This window comes from Talaromyces atroroseus (assembly GCF_001907595.1).
Source record: "Talaromyces atroroseus strain IBT 11181 chromosome Unknown scaffold_17, whole genome shotgun sequence".
Taxonomy (NCBI): domain Eukaryota; kingdom Fungi; phylum Ascomycota; class Eurotiomycetes; order Eurotiales; family Trichocomaceae; genus Talaromyces; species Talaromyces atroroseus.
In genome coordinates this window covers 14,435-35,851 of record NW_017971449.1, presented here as the reverse complement: position 1 = coordinate 35,851, position 21,417 = coordinate 14,435, and the positions used below count along the sequence as shown (strand labels likewise).

Below are 21,417 nucleotides of genomic sequence, written 5' to 3'. Positions count from 1 at the left end.
TATGTGCATGAGATTGGTTATACCCGGGCTTGTTTGTCTTGTAATCGCAATTTGCATTGACTTGGGTATACCTATGGATATGAAACTTGGTTCTGGGTATATAATATTATTGATTATATTTGCTTGCCTTAGGATTGCTCGAACTATGTTATGAAAGTCTCAGAAATGATTCACCGCCAACAAGATGACTCAGGCCCCCAAGATCATGTCAAATGCAACAAACATTACAATAACCACATTGGGTGACATCAACGTAGCAAGAATAGAAAGCCGCTATTGCAGTGTGTAGGTTCACAGAAAGTAGGGTATATCGTGCGTGGTGATGTAGGTAGGTTTGAGTTCTCTGAACGGTTGTGTAAGAGTGGACATACTTAGGCCCGTCAAACCACCCTCCTAGAAGACTGTTAGATAATGCCTCGCGTTTTTTTTTTCCCCCTTGCAATCTCAAAACATTTAATTTACCAGGCCGGCTGATGTCTTTCGAGGCTTGGAGTTGGCACTTCGTTTCTATCTCCAAAGGGATTGTTTTCATCATCCTCCTCTGATTCGCTTGCACTTTCTAGTTCGTTCAGGTTGAAAGGCGACGCTTTGTTGTTACCAGGAAAGCCCGGTATGCTTGTCGGTCTAGGTGGACGAGGAGGTTTAGGAGGTCCAATTGATATACCGGAGAAACCTTCGTCGATGCCGCGGAAGTGGATTTCGTCGTCTTCGCTGTCGCTATCATAGTCCAAGCTCTTGTCAAGTACTTCAAATGCCATCAACCCAGTAACAAGTTCTTCGTTGGCATGGATCAGGCTACCAAGGAGGTCACCACTTTCGATATTCTGAATGTAGCGTAAGATCTGGTGTCGAAGATGCTTGCATTTCCCAAACTGCGCCATGACTTCTTCATCCTCGCTTACTCGGTGCGTCTCTCGGTTCACCAGCTTTAACGCGTTTTGAAGATTTGTACTGGCGACTGATGCAGATGCAATCGTTTGGAGGATCTCAGGTTTTTCCTTTTCCATATTAAAGGGTTTGGTGTTGGTATTAGACCTTTTGTGGCTTTTTGAGCTCGATGAGCTAAACACCGTCGACGAGCGTTTGGACTTTTTAGACTTGGGAGAAGTCAATGGCGTCGAAGGTCCTTGTCCTACTGAGATTGAGGCAGAGTGACCCATCGGCACCTCTGTGGTGGGTTCGGTTTCCCTAAGCACTTTCGCCTGAGCCTGCTGCGCCGGCTGCTTTCTCTTTGGAAGCTGCTTGTAAAGAGTCGTGATTCTACTCATGCCCGGAGTGTCCTTGTGAGTTGCCGCCCACTGTCCAAAGAGTTGTTGACATTTCTTTCTCACTTCCGGGTCCGAGACTGGATCTGTAGCGGCGATTCGAAGGCGCTCGAGTAGCGGTTCGTCGGCGAATCCACGCAAAAATCGTTCGCCTGCATTCTGGATGAGGAAATCCAAGATCGTCAACGCCCGAAGCTGTCGGTGGAGATTGCCGTATTTCCTACGTGTGCATTCATATTAGAGCAGGTTATGTTACTGTCAGATGTTTCAAACCCACAGCTTTTTCCGCAACGCACGACTAGCTTCAGACGGTCCAGTTGCCTGTATCTGGACTACCTCTATCAAATCAACTATCCCACTAGAGTCATCGACTTCATACTGCTCGCTCGTCAAACTCTCGATCTGCACAGTGACGGCTGTGTACGGTTTCTAGAGACTGAATCAGCGAGGTGCCCGAATACTTCTCCTCTTTTCATCAGAACGGGGGGAGACATGGCAACTGTGGGTTGCTTCACTAACGTCTGATTTGAACATGGTGGATGATATCCGAGTCGAAGTTGTAGATATCCACCGTACATACAGCCACCGGGCAGTGTATAATCAAACGGGTAAGTGACAAATCAAAGCATAGAAGGCAGGTCAGAGCATCTGGAGAGGATAATGTCCCAATCGCTTATCAGGCACGACGCTGCGTCAAAACCGAACACGTACTAATCGTAGGAGACACTCCAGTTAAGACACGCGACACAGGCTGACGACAGAGGATGGCAAGGCACGGCGAGGCTCCTAGTTCAACGCGAGAGCTCAAAACATAGAGTAGCAGCTGGAAGGAAGAGCGAGGAAATAGTTGGCTGATCGCGACAAACACCACTGCCGTCATCGACCCCGCCGGCCCTTGCGCTTGCTCTAATTCGGCTTAGTGCGGGACAACGATGCTTCTGGAGACTGCTGATTGGCCATGGTGGCCATACTAGTCCTCTTCGGGAAATCCACGCTTTTTCCTGGCAGCCGTCGTCAAGCTGTGGCATTTGTCTTCCTTCTGCTCTGCCAAAGATTTTCACCTGCTCAGAGCGTTCTCTTAAATTGCGGCACTAAGACAGCCGTTAGTCGCAAGCTCATCCTGGCCTCAAGCGTCATCGCTGGCTATCGACTCCGTCTCTCCGCGATTCTCTGCCACCTCCGATTCTCCTCCAGCATTGCTGCAGATATGACTTACGAACACGAACGTCGAGTCGCCGAACTTGCTGTCCAACGGGCCACGCTGCTTACGAAAAAAGTCTTTCACGAGAAGGCCAAAGGAGAATTGTCCAAGGACGACAAGTCGCCAGTGACAAAAGGCGATTTCGGCGCCCAGGCCCTAATAATTCAAGCCATTTCAAAGAATTTCCCCGAGGACGAGATCGTAGCAGAGGAAGAGTCGAGTGAACTGAGACAGGATTCAGCTTTGCGATCAGAGATCTGGGACTTGGTGAAAGATATCAAATTGAATGACCAGCCTAGTGATGAACTACTCGGTGGCTCATTAGAGAATGAGGAAGCAATGATGGCTGTGATCGATCAGGGAAAATCCCTCGGCGGGTCAAAGGGTCGTATTTGGGCATTGGATCCCATCGATGGTACAAAGGGCTTCTTGCGAGGCGGGCAATACGCCGTCTGTCTTGCCTTGATAGTCGATGGCGACGTGAAGGTAGGCGTCATTGGATGCCCCAATCTTCCAGTCGATGACTCCGAGTCTCTCACCGTCGGTATCGGCAGTCAACAGTCAGACGAAGATGGCAAAGGCGTCCTCTTCTCTGCAGTCCAGGGGGAAGGAGCCGTGAGCCGACCTCTGACAAGTGCCGGACTTTCACCAAGCAAGCCCATTCATATGCGCCCAGTCCCAGACGTCTCTCACGCTGTGTTCTGTGAGGGCGTTGAGGCTGCTCATTCCAACCAAGGTGACAACGCTGCAGTCGCGCAGCGCCTTGGCATCAGTGCCCCAAGCGTGCGATTGGATTCTCAGGCCAAGTATTGCTCGATTGCTCGGGGTGCCGGGGATATCTATCTCCGCCTACCTGTAAAGAAAGATTACCAAGAAAAGATTTGGGATCATGCAGCTGGTGACCTGCTTGTTCGCGAAGCTGGCGGCCAAGTGACCGACATCTATGGCAAACGGCTTGATTTTACCAAGGGAAGGACCCTGAAGGACAACAAGGGTGTTGTGGCTGCCCCGGTTGCTCTTCAAGATCAAGTTATAGATGCGGTGCAGATTGTCCTAAACTTGAAATAGAGGATTGTCGATCCAGTAAGAAAAAAGACCATACGTATGGGACGGAGAAATCTAAAATACATGTGAATGAAACGTAAAGCAGATACCATGAGTAAATATACATCCAAGAAGAAACGCACAACAGAAGTGAAACTCGAGTCGACTATTTGATCTTCTTATTTTTGAGACGGATCGTCTCACCGTTCACGAAGATACCCTTGCCCTTATATGGTTCTGGTTTCCTCCACGCCCTGATCTCAGCGGCAAATTGAGTCACGACCTCTTTGTCAATACCCTCGAGCAAGATCCTAGTCGGTTGTGGAGTCGAAGCTTTAACGCCTTTTGGAATGCCCAGCTCAATCGGATGTGAGTATCCAACCTTCAAGGATACGAATTGTTGGCCTGGATACTCCGAAGTCACGGTGGTTGCAGTTGGCTCAACAGTCGCCCTGTAACCAACACCCACCAAACTCAGAATGCAAATGTGGCCTTCAGACACGCCGAGGATGTAATTCTGCAGATGAGCGCGTGTCGTTCCTGCATGATAATAGAAACACTCTGTCAGATCTCGTATTTGTGCAATATGATTCGAAGAAAAACCAAAAGACATACCCCACATAGCCCGTTGATGAGGAATTTCCGTATCCTGAACAGAAATCGTGGCTTTTCTCGCAGTCTCGTCGTGGTTGATATTGACAAACGGAGGGATGTTCAGTGTCATTTGGCCTATTCCAGATTCATTACTGAGCAGAAGATCATGGCGAAAGTAGCGATGCAGGAAACGAACCTAACGGGCCATTGACCTCAATAGCCAGCTTTGCAGCCTCTTTTGATTTCCCGCGGACCTGGGTCTGCGGAAGATCAATGAGTTTCAAGCTGACCTCTGGGGGAACTGAGACGGGCGCACCGCCGACACGAGAACGGGCGGGAGGCGTGGTTGAGAAGCATCGTGCCCTCAATGGCTGAGAAAGAGCTGGAACAAGAAACGCGGGAACCGATTTCGACCGACCTGGCTCGCGTAAAAGCTGCACCAGGCAGCGTTGCGAGGCGGCGCAAGACATGGTAGCTGATGCTGGAAACTTCGTTGGCCTCCGAAGATCGTCAGAATTTCTCTTTTGACTGGCTCGGAATACATCACGTGACTCTCTCCGCCGTAAACAACCGTACAATTGACTGCCAATGAGTACACAACTGCTCGAATTGTCTGTCTTGAATGTCTAATTCGCTTGAAAGAAGCGCCCTCCGAGGCATCGCAGCTGAAGAAAATGCCCGTACTAAATGCAGCGCAGGATGGCCCTTTGGAAGACGGACTCGCCGCCTCCTTCCTCGTGAACCTCACCTTCCCTTTACTGCTTAACAAGCCCTCCTCGACCAAAACATCTCCTTCGCTTTACACACTTGCCACTTCTCTTCTACCATCTCCATCTTACTCGTACATGATCTCGCCTGGAGACCCAGATCAATACACTTTCCGTATTAACCTAGCCATCTGACAAGGAGCCTTCATTTTCTGGCTGTCAGTCACATTAATAACGACGAATATGTTGCCGTGGCTCTTATATGTCATCCTTTGTTCTCTGGCGACTTTTGCAAGGTCGTCGTTCATCGATCTTTACCCAGCTTCTATGCGAAAGGGTAACCGCTACGATCCACCGGTGCGAAAGTTCTTCTAAGGCTAACCAGAAACTATAGCAGGTTCAAGAAAGTCGATAGAAAGCCCTGATCTAGTGAATCTGATCCAATCAAAGTCAAACCAACATGATAGTGTCTTTTCCAGTGCTGTTCAACTCCTCGAATCGATGAAATCTTCCTCATCGTGCAGTCGAATTGCCGCCCTGAACCTCCTCACATCTTGTCAGGGCCTTCGCAGTTCCGAAAGCCATGAAGCAACTGAAATAGCAAAGACTCTTGACCGAGTAAAGTCAATATACGCTGCAAGACTTGCTCTTTGTGAGCTTTCGGGAGCTGGTGCCTTGATTCCCCTATCATGCTCCTCGATCCAAATTACACCTGACAGAATGCACAACGAGTCCTCAGTGGATCTGGCGGATGCCGCAGATGACTTTCCACCCGGCGTTGTGGAAAAATGCCTCAGCGGACTTGAATCAAGGCCTCAATGGTGGACAAGTTACAGCAATAGTAGACAGAATGCCATTGTAATATGCCAGGCGGCACGCGTTGAAACAGAGAAGGAGGAACTACTCAACCTACACCTGTCTCTCGCAAAAAACACGGCGAGCATCAATTCTGCCTTGCGCGATGCTGTTTCTGAGAATGCTCAACACAAGGCCTTTGTGGAAACAGTATACAAGCTAAGAAATCAGCTAACAACGGAGCTTCAGGAAGACCGCAGTCGGTTGAAAACCTTATTCACCAGTCTTCTCCATGACTTCGAAAGCGCTGTAGGTGCCAGCGTTTCAAAGGCCCTTTCACACCTAAGAGACGTCGAAATAGACAGTACTTCCCTAAGCCAGGTATGCGACATACGATTCAATCGCGCGAACCTATAGCTAACTAGTACAGGGGATGCGACTTTCCGTCACAGACATTTCCCATCTACGAGATCAAATAAACGAAATATACACCCATGCCGAACGCCGCAATATTGAGTTGAAAGATTTGCACGACAAAGATACAAGGGACATCGAATCCAACCAACAGCTAGCCCTTTCGGTGCAATCTTCGCTGAACAATCTTCAGGAGAGGATCGCTGGTGTGGATGGAGCTCTGGTATTCAATCAAATCGAATGTGGTTGATTATCTTGCTAAGATGGTTACAGGAATGGTTGGTCGGACGTTTTGCAACAATCTACCAGCAAGAAACGCTTATTCTAGAGGTTCGTTGTTCCGTATGTTCGGATCTTGTCCAACGTATCTAATCACATCACAGCGCTTACACGCATTTGAAACGCACCTGAATAAATCTGAGGTGCAGGCAAGAGAACTGCTCAAAACTCAAACCGTGCATGCCAGAGCCATTGAATCACAGGCCCAGGCTCAAGAGGCTCTAGGCGCGAGCGCCAAAGTGGTGTTTGCGATACTCGAAAAGCTCACTACTCGCGCAGCCAACCTTGAGACTATCTTGGAGGAAACAGCGGACAGATTCAACGACCTACAACATCTTGACGGCCTCTTTGGGATCAAGATTTCAGCTTGGACTGCATTCTCTTTGCTTTTATCTGTTATTGCGGTTCAAAACCCCAAAGTCGCAGCAGTAACGTTTGCCTTTGCAGGTAAGTCGCTTCCCGCCGGCATCGAAAGTAATATCTTTTAACGCTTCCCGATTCCAGGTTTCGCTCTCGTCTACAGAGCGCTTTCATATTTGACTCCCTTGAACTTTCCAGCGTTTTTCTAAACAATCCAATTACCTCCGACATTCTCCTCCGACTACTATATAGATATGTTGTGCAAATGACGGCGTTGGGAACTTGGGCATTTGTTTCCTAAACCTATGATCTAAAGATAATTATACGTTTTGTATGTACTTATTTGCCAATAATGCTTACCATCTATACACCTTAGTCGAGCAATAATTTTATCCAAAATTTTAGAAAAATGACTAGAAGGTTATCCCCAAAAAGACGACAATACTCCCTGATCAGGCAAAATCCGCATACAAAGGCCTCGGCTACTGCAAATTCGCAACCTAGTTATTTCGCTGAGTTTTTCATACTTAAATCTTTCAAACACTTCTAGTGACGAATCATACCCTCTCGTTTCCAAACATTCCAGGTCTAGGCTTCGGTTGCCTGTCTTTGCAAACGCAGTCCAGATGTCCTGTACTACATTGGTATAATATATGTCCTCATTGGCTATTACGGGCTGGTGAAAGATGTAATGTGTGCCAAATACTTGATACAACCTCGGAAGTCTTTTTAATAAATGCGGTAGTATGGGGTGTCTGGTTCTCTCACTGGGAATGTGCAGAGGTCATAATAGCTATGGTAGCTTGGTGCGTAGGCGCGCTGGTGGGCATATGTCCACAGACTGTTGAAGGGGTTTGCTTTGATGACTGATATGAGAAGGAAAAAGAAGCAGCGGCGACAAAAAGTTCTTCGACGTGATATATTACAAAGCCATCAGTGCCGACGTTGACGGCATTGTAATCGTCGGTATAGTACTCAGGCAGATCACAGAAGTCGGAGGAGGCTATTGCAGCGCTCCGGGATAAGAGACTGAGCCTCATCAGGCTTGAAGCGCAATAAGCACGTTGGCCGGGTTTACATTTCCCTCACTTACAAGTGAATTGGCTGATCGAAGATGTACAAGTTGTCGATAACTATGTTCCAGGACCAATATTCTACGCGGATATTGAGTAGGATTTCTGCAGGGAATTGCTGCAGACACTCGGGCGAGAGACCGGCAGGACATAAGGTTTCCAAATAAGGAGACAAAAAGGTCGCAAATGAAATTCGGTCGACGACATTTCCATCGAAGGACTGTGGAATAGTGCTTTTGAATAGCCCCCGAGCCTTCGGTGAAGCTATCAGATCCATGACTGACGCTCCCACCTGCTGACTGGCCGAAGACGCTGACATTGTCAGTATCGCCTCCATATGCAGCGATATACTTTTGTACCCACTGCAATACTGAATTCTGGTCGGATAGACCATACTTCCATGTGATGACGCGATCGTCGAGACTCAGCAGACCAAAGAGGTTCAGAACATGACAGGCTTCAACTTCTAGGATGGAACGCTTCCGATTACAGACAGTCCTCACTACAGTCCTCACTACAATCCACCTCAGATCCACCTAGTTGGCATCGACTTGCTTTATAAAGGAGATGATGGGCAATATCGCCGAACTGGTCACAATCAAGCCGCGTCTCGTCATACGTGGCTATTTGATTGATGAGCAATGCACTCGGTGTCTGTTCGTGGGCGCCACCATCTACATGCATGTATCAGTTACTTTCGCATCCGATCGTACAGCAGAACCTGGCGCTATGACGAAAGGAAGGCCTCCCGAGATCTGTATTGGTCTCGGTCTATATTATCGTAATATGAGTGTGAACGGCATTTGATTAATGAATAGTCAAACGGATTATGTACTGGAAAGCTCTTCGTTACTAAATCAAATTCACTACCCGGTATATCGATTCACGCCCCCTAAGAGGTCTTCTTATTGTGTGTTGAAAATGCCATAGTGTTAATCAAAGGAGAAGGCTTATATGCATTGCTGGACTCGGTCAAGATTCAAGCAAAACAAAGGAGAAAGTAGAAGATTGCCTTATCAGGAAATGGCTATTCGGCAATAATACGCGATAGACATTGCTAGGTAATATTGTAAATCCGATTTAAGCAATTTGATAGTCATCGGGGGACCTCGCCCAAGCCAAATAGCTGGTAAGGTTTCATATACGGGTGAACACCGGATATGCCTTGTAATGTTCATTTCTTAGGAGGTAAGAGGAAAAGGTGTACTCACCCTAATTCCATAGTAAAATCAATCCCATTGTCCAATTATCGGTGCAAAGCCCACTAACTACCCAAAATGCTATGTCATGTCCATGTTGACAATTCCGTTCATGCTTCCGAAGATAATAAACAAAAATCGGGGTATATATACGTATGTATGTTTTAAAGATCAAATGAAGCAGTACAATCAACTCAACACCTTCACTTTCATCCATTCACTCGTACCCACGCCAAGATTGAGCCCATTGCGCGCCCACCACTGACGAACACGCTGCTCAGCACCAGACGACGGGTCAGCATCTTCCAGGGCCTCTTCGATATCGCAAGTCTTGAATTCGACACGCAACCCGCTGGTGCGCCACCATTCGAGGACATCGTCGTGCCCGCTCCGTGTGGCCCCAACAAGCACTTGGTTGTCGAATATCATTTTCGCGCCTTTGAGACGGTGCCATAATTGCAAGACGTGGATGTGGCCGTATGTGCTGGCGATGCGTGCCACGGACTCGGAGTGCGTGTACGGTATGCCGGATGCGTCCCACCAGGCGAGGGATTGTGTTTTCCCAGATTGAGCGGCGAGAAGCACCGATTTTCCGACTTTTAGAGGAATCGCATCTGATGACGAGGATGATGCGCTTAAAGATGCATTCTTCCACCATTCTAGCACTTCAACGCGTCCTTCGGCACTGGCTGACTCCAAGGCACGCTCCGTATATCGCAGTGGCAAACCGGACGAGAGCCACCAATCCAGAACGCTGATATGTCCGGCTCGGGAAGCTCCATCCATGGCGTCCGCGCTATGCACCTTTGTTGATGAGTCGGAATAGTCGCGCCACCAAGTCAGAATAGCCGGGTTGCCATAAATGGCCGAGGCGAGATATGGTAAATTTGTAAATCGGGTGGTTGTGCTGTATAAACTGGGATGTTTTTCCAGTAGGTATGTCAGGATATCGGTGCGGGAGAATTTGAAAATCAAATGGCATGCGAGATTCGGCAAAGGCGTGTACGGCGTAAGTTCATTAATCTTCGAAGTGATAGCTGTGAATGATCCCCGAAGAATTGTGTACTCAAGCGAGGGGGGGGCAGACATCTTCAAAATATGAGGTTGCCACTCCTTCGGAACAGGAAGCCTTGTTGGGATTCCCACTGCTTTCGCAATTTCCCAGTCTTTCAGGTGGTCTTCGAAAATGTTCAGCCACAGCTCTAGAGGCAATGACTTTGGGCGTCCGCTCTGTAATTCATCGCGCTTCTTGGCAGCCTGCTGAGCAAGTTTGGCGATAGCGATTGAACTGCTGTTGCCTGTAGACTCATGTTTTTCCTTGGCGGCATCATCTTGTTTTAGCTCGTTTGCAATCTTTCCAATTGAGATGGAATTCAACCCAACAGTCTTCCGGAGTAATTCTTCAAAAAGGTGCTTCCCCTCCCATGGCTGCTGTGCCAATTCCTCCGGCCCAGTGAGACTCCATAGCAGAGGCGATATTCTTATAATCCACGGCCAAGAACGCGCGAGTTCCTCCAGTTGTCGTTTAGTCAGTGGGTTCGTCCACTCCGACACGGTCATGCCAGGCACAAGTAATACAGGCTTCTTCAAGTCCCACCCTCGAAGCAGAGAAAGTGTCAACGTGTGTGTGAGACCATATAACATGGATCCCAGCGTCCCGGCGTCAATCGGGGCTACGATGAGGAGATCAGCCCATTCGCATAACTCAGCCGCCTTGGCTCTCAACCATCTGCGTGATCCAGTCTTGTTATCAAATGTATGGCTATCAACCGAGTCCATGTAATGCGGCACCTTGGTTGCGCCGGTCAATATGGCCGAGGATTCTTCGTCGGTAATCAGGCGAAGCTCGATGTCGGAACTGCGGAGAAGGGGTGGCAGAAAATTCGCAGCAAAGGCACTCTCTGTCGACATGAGCACCCTTTTCCGACGGTTTGCCGGCTCTGACGAAGCTTCCATTTTTATTGTCGATGCTTTCAGTGAGTTGGTGCCATTAGAAGCAAAGTCCACGTTGCCTGAAATTTCCTCCACCCGCAAACGGTGCGTCTCGGATCCTTTTAACTCACTTGGCCCAGGCCCAGCCACGTCCCCAGCATTCAAGGTGATTGCCATGCCAATTGAACGAACTTCGCCTTCCACTATGTCCCCGGTACAGGCCGTTCTTCCGGATTTGCAAGGCGTTGTACCAAGAAGTGCTTGACAGATAGCGTATATGTAGGCGATCGAATACAACACTCAAAGATTCGCGTTGCAGAAGAAATCACTCAACTCGTCTAATCGCGTTATGCCACGAATTGCGGAAGAGCGACGGTGCAGCAGTGGCTCGAAAAAGGAAGACAAAATAACAAGCTTCGTGGCTCCCTGATGGAACGATGATTCGCGACGACTCACGCAATGCTGTTCACGCCACCGACCTCCCCTTCGTTCGACAGTCCATTGAAGTCTTGAGTTGTTTCTCTCCCGGCGGCTTCTCGGGAGACATTTTGTTGCCACTATAACTAAACCGCCTGCTCTGATTGGGCCGCGATAAGAAAAAGCGGGCCCGGACGTCAGTCCAACAAAAGATGAAGTCGACCAACTTTCTTTCCCTTTTTTTTTTTTTTTTTTTTCGCTCGCGCTGGCTGTTTGCAGCTGTCATATGCCATCTCATTGGCTGAGCAACAATACACGTCACAAGGTTGTTGCCAAGCGGTATTTAGGCCACGAGGGACTTCATTAGCAAAAGCTAAGGCCGAATCATATCATGAAGACGCAAATACTGGCATAAGGAGAACTCAGACACAGTGGTAATTATCCAGTGATCGATGGACATCCGACTTTTCTTTTCTGTCATGCCTGCTTCTACATTACCGAGACGCAGCGACCCAAGTCCTCGTGTCGGTCAATGCATGTTTTGACTCGGATCTTGAACTGCTGCCTCGGCCAGTCCGAGGACCTGATCAATGGTTGGTTGGTTGGTTGATTGATTGATTGATTCATACACGCATCGAAGCCTAGTGGCCGGCGGCGCCTTCGATTGGGCAGCCTCTTGTTATTGGTTTTGCATGCTTCTTTGTAGAGCATCTCTATACGTAGATCTGCATGGAGCGGATAGTGTATAAGCATATGCGCTGTATTCTGCCCACATGGACATAGTGATGAGCCTTCGATCTTTACACTCACAAGAAAGCTGTGAAGCGCAGATTTATTAGTCTGTAGCTGTATAAGCACCAAGCCCTAAGCCTATTTTAGTCCTTCATATAGTAATAGCATCATCTTCTTTGCCAGCATTTGTATAATCTGGTAGAGATATTGACTATGCTTAGCACCATCCTATTGCTCTTTCTACTGGTTCGCGAATCCCACTTGTAGTTACTGTTGACAAACTACCACAAAGATAATTGAGTGATGTAGATTATAGGAAACACGTGTAGTATGTGATGTGGTCTGGTTGAGTGTGCTGTGTCGCTTTAATGTCGGAAACTTCGGTCGAACCACCGTCGAGTACAGTATAGCTATTAACGGGCGAAGTTGATAGTCTCCTGGAGTACGAAAGGTGTGTAAAACACGAAAGTCTCATAAACAAGATAGAATATCCTGATTAATGGAAGATCGTATACTTAAGTCACCTCAGTTAATTCAAGACGATAGAAGAAAACTAAATACATGGCTAACGAGTGTTCTTATATAGTTGTCCTCCATCATATCAATCATAGCCATTCTATGCCATCTATGGACTATGATGACTATTCCCTATTAGTCGTAGCGCCTGCGTGTTCCCGTCAGGCGTCGGGCCGTGATCTCCGCATGTTACAGTCATTTGCAGAGTAACAACTAACACTCTCTTCTCTTTCCTCTAAAACAGCACTAAAAATTTCCTAGTCTATATATAGCTAGATCCGGAATAACCCTAGCTCGTGTAATTTTCTCCCCGGGGTATTGCGCATTCACAGATTTGATACGCCCGTAAATTACATGTATCGCTGCCTGGACTTGGGTACCTCGTCATTTCCGAATCCCTTTCGTTCCTTTCTTCTACACCAATTACTAGAACATAATACAGTACAGCCTTGTACTATAAGATGGCACCGCCCCTTGCACGATCAACAGTGCAACTGGTATGTGATATGCTAAGAAGTGATGAGCAGCTAACTGTATCAAACCTTGAACTATTTGGAAATCCGAAAGCTCCGCCAAACCGCCCTAAATAACAGCGAATAATCACGCCGATAATGCTGAAAGCGTTGTGTGATCATCTCCTGGAAAAGCCGACATCATATTTAGATGAGATGGCAGTCTTTCTGTCAGATGAATTTGACAAAGATGTGGCGATTAGCACCATCAGCAGGACCCTTGCCTTAATCGGTTGGTCTAAAAAGATCGCACGACAGAAAGCAAAAGAGCGCAATAAAGACTTGCGAGATGAATATGTCCATTATATTTCAGAATTTCGCACAAATCAGCTGGTGTTTGTGGACGAGTCAGGATATGATAAACGTGCAGGATTTAGACGAACAGGCTGGTCGCCATTAGGAGTGGCACCAATTGAAGTACGCAAATTTCATCGTGACCGACGCTACCAGATTTTGCCTGCATATGCCCACGATGGTATTATTCTTTTTCGTATCTTTCAGGGTTCAACAGATGCTGAAATATTCGAGGATCTTATTGAGAAGCTCCTTAAACACTGTGGGAAATGGCCCGAGCCAAAATCTGTTATTATTATGGACAACGCATCCTTTCATCACTCAGATCAAATAGAAGAGATGTGCTCGGGAGTAGGAGTTAAACTTGTGTATTTGCCACCATACTCGCCGGATCTAAACCCAATCAAAGAATTTTTTGCAGAGCTGAAGGCTTTCATCAGGCGAAACTGGAAAATTTTTGAGGACAATCCAGATCACGGTTTTGAGAATTTTCTGGAATGGTGTGTTGATACTGTTAGTGCGCGAGAGCAGAGCGCAAGAGGCCATTTCCGACACGCAGGTCTAATAACGGAAGAGCCATGAATTCAAATTATATGACTCTAGTCCTTACTGTAATTCAGGCTCTTCACGTAAGCACGGTTCCACCTGTGATCCCATGTAGCTCATCTTTCAATGATAACTATTACTGATTAAAGATGTGACGATGCAATGCCAAATCTATTTGGTCGCTAAACACGAAGAGACTAAACTGGAGAGAAGATGAAGAGAAAAGAACAACTACCGGCCCCCTTCCTCCTACTTATACTTCCTTCTACTCCGGATACCTGTGGGCTATCTCTGTTGTATGCCGGTGCCTAGTAATCTAGATTTCTGGAAGGTTCCAACAATGTAGAATACTGGCTGGTGAAGGCCATTTGCCCTTCTTGATATTATTTAGATCCTCTGGCAATCTGCAGCGTGAATCAAAACATGGGGTAATCCCCATAAGGCATATCTAGCCCCACATCTTCCCTGCATGTGATTCGTCCATGGGAGGTGGCCCGCGGGTACTTCCGCAGTAACCGCGTGCCGCCAAGCCAAATCGTACTAGGCCGTCACAAAAGAGTCCAAATCTGGAATCATCAACTGGAGAATTTACACATGGTACAGCACTTTGCAGGTTTGGCTTTACATGATTTACACTCTTTGACTCTTTCTCAGCGTCACTCCCACTATATTAAGTTTAGACCAATATTAGGGTAATCTAAGACCCGTATAGAATGTAAAAATACTAAAATTTGGGTAAGCTACACATGGTACTCAAATTTTCATGACAATTGCAGTAACTAACGAAGTGGTTCTTCTTATGGTGGTTGTAGCGAAACAATGACCTTTCACTACAGCGCTACCATTAAGCTCTTACTACTCATCATCAGCTTTGTGCCTGCGCAATTACCAATCACGGCCAGTGCAAAACGGCATGGCAAGTCCTGTGTTGTCATGGAACGAAGGTGACTGGCAGTCGCAAGCCAATAGGAACGGCACAAACAGGCCCACCTAGTCGACATATATCGATTTGTCCACGTGAACTTAAGATTTTCGTGTCACAACCTAATATTATTTAATTTCAAAGCCTGTTAGTGTTCCAAAATGTCATCCAGTAAGCCAAGCTTGTGGCCGTCAGGCCAATGGCTATGCGGACGCTAGGAATATGAAGATCCGATGACGCCCCGGTATGCGGGAAATCCCACCAAGCCGAAACTACTTAAAATTATCAACACCCCAAGCCTGTTTCCATTCTTCTAAACCACTTTAACTATATAGTATATTTACTGTACGTGGGCGTGTGATTTATCTCAACTTGAGTTTCCTGAGAAGCCTAAGTCCTTTTGATGTTGTAGCAGCTGCCGATCCTGCCACTGGTAAAATGTCTGTTACATGTCGATTAAGCCGAGTAGCGGCTGTTGGCGAGGTAGAGCGAGAATCTTCAGAGGTCTCCAAGTTCTTAAGGCGCTCCTGGGCTGCCCGGTACCAGCGATAGTTAGTTCCAAAGACAAGCTTATACCCTCTAAGTGCTCTTGTGTACATTAACTCTGCATCACTTAAGCGGCCCTTATCCTCGAAGAGCATACCATAGCTATAGGCGTTATGAAGGGCAGGAACGTACGATAGAATATTATCCGGCCCGAGGGCCTTCTCGTAGCCTTCTAGCGCCCGCTGGTACATATTTTCAGCGTCTGCCAGCTTCCCCTGGTCGGCATAGAGAATGCCCAGGTTGTTGACGGTGTCGAGTGTCGATGTGTGATTAGGGCCCCAGGCCTTCTCGTAGCCTTCTAGCGCCCGCTGATACATCTTTTCAGCGTCTGCCAGCTTCCCCTGGTTGGCATAGAGAATGCCCAGGTTGTTAACGGTGTCCAGTGTCGATGTGTGATCAGGGCCCCAGGCCTTCTCCTTGCCTTCTAGCGCCCGCTGATACATCTTTTCAGCATCTGCCAGCTTCCCTTGGTCAGCATAGAGAAGGCCCAGGTTATTGACGGTGTCCAGTGTCGATGTGTGATCAGGGCCCCAGGCCTTCTCCTTGCCTTCTAGCGCCCGCTGGTACATCTTTTCAGCGTCTGCCAGCTTCCCCTGGTCAGCATAGAGAAGGCCCAGGTTGTTGACGGTGTTGAGTGTCGATGTGTGATCAGGGCCCCAGGCCTTCTCGTAGCCTTCTAGCGCCCGCTGGTACATCTTTTCAGCGTCTGCCAGCTTCCCTTGGTCAGCATAGAGAAGGCCCAGGTTATTGACGGTGTCCAGTGTCGATGTGTGATCAGGGCCCCAGGCCTTCTCATAGCCTTCTAGCGCCCGCTGATACATCTTTTCAGCGTCTGCCAGCTTCCCTTGGTCAGCATAGAGAAGGCCCAGGTTATTGACGGTGTCCAGTGTCGATGTATGATCAGGGCCCCAGGCCTTCTCATAGCCTTCTAGCGCCCGCTGGTACATCTTTTCAGCATCTGCCAGCTTCCCTTGGTCAGCATAGAGAAGGCCCAGGTTATTGACGGTGTCGAGTGTCGATGTGTGATTAAGGCCCCAGGCCTTCTCCTTGCCTTCTAGCGCCCGCTGATACATCTTTTCAGCGTCTGCCAGCTTCCCTTGGTTTTTATAGAGAATGCCCAGGTTGTTGACGGTGTCGAGTGTCAATGTGTGATTAGGGCCCCAGGCCTTCTCATAGCCTTCTAGCGCCCGCTGGTACATCTTTTCAGCGTCTGCCAGCTTCCCTTGGTCAGCATAGAGAAGGCCCAGGTTGTTAACGGTGTCCAGTGTCAATGTATGATTAAGGCCCCAGGCCTTCTCCTTGCCTTCTAGCGCCCGCTGGTACATCTTTTCAGCATCTGCCAGCTTCCCTTGGTCAGCATAGAGAAGGCCCAGGTTGTTAACGGTGTCCAGTGTCGATGTGTGATCAGGGCTCCAGGCCTTCTCCTTGCCTTCTAGCGCCCGCTGATACATCTTTTCAGCATCTGCCAGCTTCCCTTGGTCAGCATAGAGAAGGCCCAGGTTATTGACGGTGTCCAGTGTCGATGTATGATCAGGGCCCCAGGCCTTCTCCTTGCCTTCTAGCGCCCGCTGGTACATCTTCTCCGCCTTTAGTAGGTTTCCTCTATCCGATAATAGCATACCCATCCTATGTAGTGCGTATGATACCTCCTTATTTACTTCTATTATTGTATCCGCTGTTGCTCGCTCCATTCTTTCGATCCAAGACTCGGCGTGTGGAAATAACTGCCGCTGTTTCTGGTGATATTCTGTAGCATGCATATCTGGAACAGCATATCCAATCACGAGAACTGCTAGTCGTGATAGCTCTGTTCGTTGATGTTCATCTTGTATGTGAAATGCCCACTGGTGCACTACAGGATGAGTACTGTGGGTCGAACTCCCAGGTAGGCTTTCAATCAAGCAATAGCTCCGTAGAAGTCGAACTACTTGCAAGAATTTCACTTCATCATCGGTGGCGTCTCTCAGCCATGCCGACAAGTCGTTAGCCAATGCACTCGACCTATGTGCTCCAGCTTGGAGAATCCAGAACGGCAGTGTTTTATGGTCAAGGTGAGCCCATAGCAGAAGAAGATTTGCTGCGCCCTCATTCTTGGTGCGTATCGCATTATATGAGACCATCCACGTCGTGCTTATGCTGCGGTTCCCATAGCTTCTCAGCAATGCCGTGTTCTCAACCTCCATCAGATCCTTCCACTGCTCTTTGTATAGCCTAGTGTACGTACTGAAGCTCGTCCCCGTCTCGCTCATATAGGTTGCCGCCTGGGCCAGGGCTAAAGGTAGTCCTTCAAGCAGTCGAAGTAGCTCGTCGCTGTCATTCGGATCTGTACGCTCCGATTAGTAACGCCATGCAAATACTAGGGATGTACTTAAAACTGCCTTACCAATGTCTTGGTTGTACCACTTTCGAAAGATAGCCTGCGCTTGGCTCATGTCAACCGCCCCTAACTGCAGAGATTCGCCGACCTGTTGGAGGTTCGCAAGCCGCGTGGTAATCAGAATCGATCCATGATCAACATCGGGTATGTAGTTGCTGACATTATAGGCGTCGATATCGGTCTCTTGCTGGTAGTCGCGGTCCACGTTATCAAATATAATCAGCCAGTGCTTGTTCTCCGTCCTGCTCAGCCACTCCATGAAATCACCGATAACAGCATTAAGGTCACCGTTTGTGCTAGACGAGTATTTCCTACTTGTCTCAGCAATCTGCCCTTCTGGAATACGACCTGCGCAATCAGCAATGCTTTGCTTTAGGCTATCTTCGCTGCTTCCGTCTAACCAGAATACCGACATGAACGCAGCCTGGTGCTTCCTGGCAAACTCGGCGGTAAGCTGAGTCTTGCCTATTCCGCCAAGGCCATGCAGCACTACCACTTGTTGCCGATAGTCTTCTGGTCGAGCATGTCTATGTGGTATAAGAACTTGTTCTAAACGTCTCATTTCTTCCGGCCTATCCGCATATCTACCACGAGGAATGCCTTTGAGACTGAATGAGACTCGGTACTTTTCGGCATCTAACATGTATTTATTAGCAGTACAACCATGTCGCAATACGACAAGTACACCTACCGCTTACTCTCTCAGATATGTTAGTCTTGAATATCTCTTCTGCCGGAACGACCTGCAGCAATTCTTTGGCAACTGCCGCCGCTGTCGCGGCAGCATATGGCTGCCAACTCTTATTCTTGTGCGAGTCGGCATAGTCACAGATGCCACGAATCACCGCGGATGGAAATGCACAGGCTAGACCGGCCCCCTCCATCTCAAAGCATAATACTCCGCCGAGTTCAATACTGATCCTGTCCCTGGTCACGCCGTCCTTCATTACCTGGTTCCCCGACGCAATTGTGCCATAATGAATTACCACGTCATTGGACTCTCGCTTAGGCCGTTCTATAATCATTTGATCGTTGCAGCTCTCGCAGTTGTCTCCCCCATCATGCTCGTATGCCGCTTGAAAAAGAACATCAGGGCCTGTTGTGTTTCGACTGAATTGTGCCAACCGGTCGAAAACGGATAGATGCGCAGAGACGTTGTTCAGACGACGGTAATGGTTTTCTCGCAGCTTTGCGATTGCATTGAGGAGCATCTTCGGCGGTGCGTTGATGAATCCTGTTCTGTGTACTTGTCTGTTTGGACCAGTCTTGCCGAAGTCATACTGGACCACGCCACCATGCTGCAAGTGCGGATGGCTGACCACAACGTCCCCGAGTCTTATATCTGCACTCGCTGTTGGGACTCCACCGCCGATTCCCACCATCAGAGCGAACTTGATCGACGGGAATGCGGTTGTAAGCCGTCCTGTGACGTCGGCAGCTGAGTTGTTTCCCATCCGGCCTGACGGCAAACAGGCCATCACGATGTTGTGGTTACCTACCCGGCCGAAGACATATTGGTCCATATTGCTACCATGGTTTCGAGGATCACAGTGTTCTTCGTCAAGCATCTCTACCGCCGCTGCCGATTCGAGAGGCAGGGCAGACACCCACGCCACAGTGTAAGTTGCTGGCAGAAGACGCGGTCGGCTCATCGTCGAGTTGTATAGTCAACGGCTAGTAGAGGTAACAGTTCATGCTACATAACATAGCTATTGATATGAAGGCGTAGACAAACGGAAATTTGCAGTCAAGAGGACACGATTCCGTTGTTGGAAGTTGAGGTTCAGCCTTGTACTTTGCTGCGCCTCGCGTAGCCTTGTCCCCCGCCGCATCCGCAGGATCCGAGCGCAAACTTTCTTTACCATATCAACGAGGTGCTTCAAGTGATGCGTATTGAGCCTGTAATGTTTTTTCCCAACGGGATCCTGCCAGCAGTATCCCTCTGGATTTTTGCACGGTGGTCCAGGATATTGCATCTTATTATATACATCCCGCCGCGGTGAACATTGACCAGTACTTTGTTCAGCATCAATCTGAGCGTCACGTTCGGCAAGCATAGCATTTGTCACCGATCGTGTGTTCCTTTTCTCGCCGTTCCTTGATGAAGCCTGGTCGTTGTCATCTGCGATGTAATTAACGCTAACGTCAAGTTTAAGCTTTTTGCCCCTGCGAAAGAGTTCTCCCCACATAAGGAGTTGCTTTTCTGTCATTGTCCAGTTGATATCTACCCCTTCAGATTGTTGAAGTTTTTGCGCACTATCGCGCAATACGGAAGCCATTACCGTAATATCCTCTAACCGAGCGCGTCGGCTAGTAAATACTCTTCGGCTCTTCACGCGTTCAACCTTTTCCGCTAACACTTTTTGCCAGTATGCACCAGGTGCGAGGACGATTCGCTGAAGTTACCTGGGGTGGGGGCATATAAGAGGCCGTTATCCCATGAATCGTAAGGCTGAGGCGAAATATTATCATCGTGGCGGGGACTATAACTCATAGCCACGAAGTGACACGAGCTGCTAACGAACCTAATATTAGTGTTACCATGTTAGTTTCATACCCGATATTCTATGTTGCATGAGGGGCTGCAGCTAACAGGGTCCAAGGAATAACTAGCAGCTGCATATGGATAATTTCTCCACAGCCAGTACGCCGGCAGGCTGACAAAAGTGGCGCAGCCACGGGAGCGCGCCGCAGGGCGCGCTACAGAGAATGTAAACTGTGTGACGGCCTAGTACGGTTTGGCTTGGCGGCACGCGGTTACTGCGGAAGTACCCGCGGGCCGTCTCCCGTGGACGAATCACATGTAGGGGAGATATGGGGCTAGATATGCCTTGTGGGGATTACCCCGTGTTTTGATTCACGTTGCAGATTGCCGGAGGATCTCTGTGATATCTAGAAGGGTAAATGGCCTTCGCCGGCCAGTATTCTGCATTGTTGGAACCTTCCAGAAATCTAGATTACTAGGCACCGGCACACAACGGAGATAGCCCACAGGTATCCGGAGTAGAAGGAAGTATAAGTAGGAGGAAGGGGGCCGGTAGTTGTTCTTTTCTCTTCTTCTCTCCAGTTTAGTCTCTTCGTGTTTAGCGACCAAATAGATTTGGCATTGCATCGTCACAAACTGTACAAATGGAATAAACAATAAATGTAAAACAATCAAACAGTACAAACGCGTACGCCAGCTCGTACGTCAACGTCTATTCCCACTCCCGCCATTCCAACAATCCCTCTTTCTCATGATTTCCAGCTCGCGCTCGTCAGCGTACAACGGGCAATCGAGCATGACGTGTTTGACGGTTTGGCCTGATAGCCCGCATCTGCACTTAGGATCGTCCCGTCGGTTGATTCGCCAGAGATAGTGGTTTAAGCCAACGCGTTGTGTACGGATCTGGATCAGGATTGACGATGTCGCTTTCCGCAGCCCAGCCCAATATTGGAGAATGCTTCGGGACGGTCGCGGAATGAGCTTTTTGGTAGGTTTTCCACTCTTTTGCTTATCCCACGTTTTAATCCATGCCTCATGCGCTTCGCGTCGTGCTGCGGCGCCGAGCATGGTCCAATTCTTGATATCGCCAGGTACGATTTGACGACGAGCACCCATCATCGCAGCACGTTTTACTGCCCGGTCCGCTGCTTCGTTGCCAGGAATGCCTTCGTGGCCTGGGACCCATTGGATGACCACATCGATACCG

General features: G+C 48.5%; 6 protein-coding genes across 6 annotated transcripts, besides 9 other annotated features; 2 read left to right on the top strand and 4 right to left on the bottom strand.

Annotated features, from left to right (window-relative positions):
• Positions 1-458: 458 nt before the first annotated feature.
• UA08_08966 (hypothetical protein) lies at positions 459-1,799 on the bottom strand (the record flags this gene model as incomplete). Its single annotated transcript, XM_020263958.1, has 3 exons — positions 459-1,485; positions 1,543-1,694; positions 1,785-1,799. 3 exons carry the CDS (start codon positions 1,797-1,799, stop codon positions 459-461), a joined length of 1,194 nt encoding a protein of 397 aa, XP_020115787.1.
• A 424-nt stretch (positions 1,800-2,223) lies between these two features.
• Positions 2,224-3,534, top strand: UA08_08965 (3'(2'),5'-bisphosphate nucleotidase; the record flags this gene model as incomplete). The annotated part of the gene is made up of 1 exon (XM_020264119.1): positions 2,224-3,534. One exon carries the CDS (start codon positions 2,224-2,226, stop codon positions 3,532-3,534), a length of 1,311 nt encoding a protein of 436 aa, XP_020115786.1.
• A 142-nt stretch (positions 3,535-3,676) lies between these two features.
• Positions 3,677-4,574, bottom strand: UA08_08964 (hypothetical protein; the record flags this gene model as incomplete). Its single annotated transcript, XM_020264108.1, has 3 exons — positions 3,677-4,050; positions 4,126-4,239; positions 4,301-4,574. The coding sequence occupies 3 exons, from the start codon at positions 4,572-4,574 to the stop codon at positions 3,677-3,679; spliced, it is 762 nt and encodes a 253-aa protein (XP_020115785.1).
• Positions 4,575-5,531: 957 nt separating this feature from the next.
• On the top strand, positions 5,532-6,868 carry UA08_08963 (hypothetical protein; the record flags this gene model as incomplete). Its single annotated transcript, XM_020264097.1, has 5 exons — positions 5,532-5,987; positions 6,037-6,243; positions 6,294-6,350; positions 6,404-6,746; positions 6,804-6,868. 5 exons carry the CDS (start codon positions 5,532-5,534, stop codon positions 6,866-6,868), a joined length of 1,128 nt encoding a protein of 375 aa, XP_020115784.1.
• Positions 6,869-9,120: 2,252 nt separating this feature from the next.
• Positions 9,121-10,887, bottom strand: UA08_08962 (hypothetical protein; the record flags this gene model as incomplete). The annotated part of the gene is made up of 1 exon (XM_020264086.1): positions 9,121-10,887. One exon carries the CDS (start codon positions 10,885-10,887, stop codon positions 9,121-9,123), a length of 1,767 nt encoding a protein of 588 aa, XP_020115791.1.
• A 1,488-nt stretch (positions 10,888-12,375) lies between these two features.
• Positions 12,376-12,623: a repeat region (Identified by RepeatMasker using a combination of RepBase library and repeat library created with RepeatScout).
• A 441-nt stretch (positions 12,624-13,064) lies between these two features.
• Positions 13,065-13,916: a repeat region (Identified by RepeatMasker using a combination of RepBase library and repeat library created with RepeatScout).
• A 115-nt stretch (positions 13,917-14,031) lies between these two features.
• Positions 14,032-14,433: a repeat region (Identified by RepeatMasker using a combination of RepBase library and repeat library created with RepeatScout).
• Positions 14,434-15,164: 731 nt separating this feature from the next.
• UA08_08961 (hypothetical protein) lies at positions 15,165-18,287 on the bottom strand (the record flags this gene model as incomplete). The annotated part of the gene is made up of 2 exons (XM_020264075.1): positions 15,165-17,671; positions 17,732-18,287. 2 exons carry the CDS (start codon positions 18,285-18,287, stop codon positions 15,165-15,167), a joined length of 3,063 nt encoding a protein of 1,020 aa, XP_020115790.1.
• A 172-nt stretch (positions 18,288-18,459) lies between these two features.
• Positions 18,460-18,741: a repeat region (Identified by RepeatMasker using a combination of RepBase library and repeat library created with RepeatScout).
• A 173-nt stretch (positions 18,742-18,914) lies between these two features.
• Positions 18,915-19,348: a repeat region (Identified by RepeatMasker using a combination of RepBase library and repeat library created with RepeatScout).
• A 233-nt stretch (positions 19,349-19,581) lies between these two features.
• Positions 19,582-20,109: a repeat region (Identified by RepeatMasker using a combination of RepBase library and repeat library created with RepeatScout).
• Positions 20,110-20,121: 12 nt separating this feature from the next.
• Positions 20,122-20,319: a repeat region (Identified by RepeatMasker using a combination of RepBase library and repeat library created with RepeatScout).
• Positions 20,320-20,444: 125 nt separating this feature from the next.
• Positions 20,445-20,843: a repeat region (Identified by RepeatMasker using a combination of RepBase library and repeat library created with RepeatScout).
• A 508-nt stretch (positions 20,844-21,351) lies between these two features.
• Positions 21,352-21,417: part of a repeat region (Identified by RepeatMasker using a combination of RepBase library and repeat library created with RepeatScout) that runs on past the window's edge.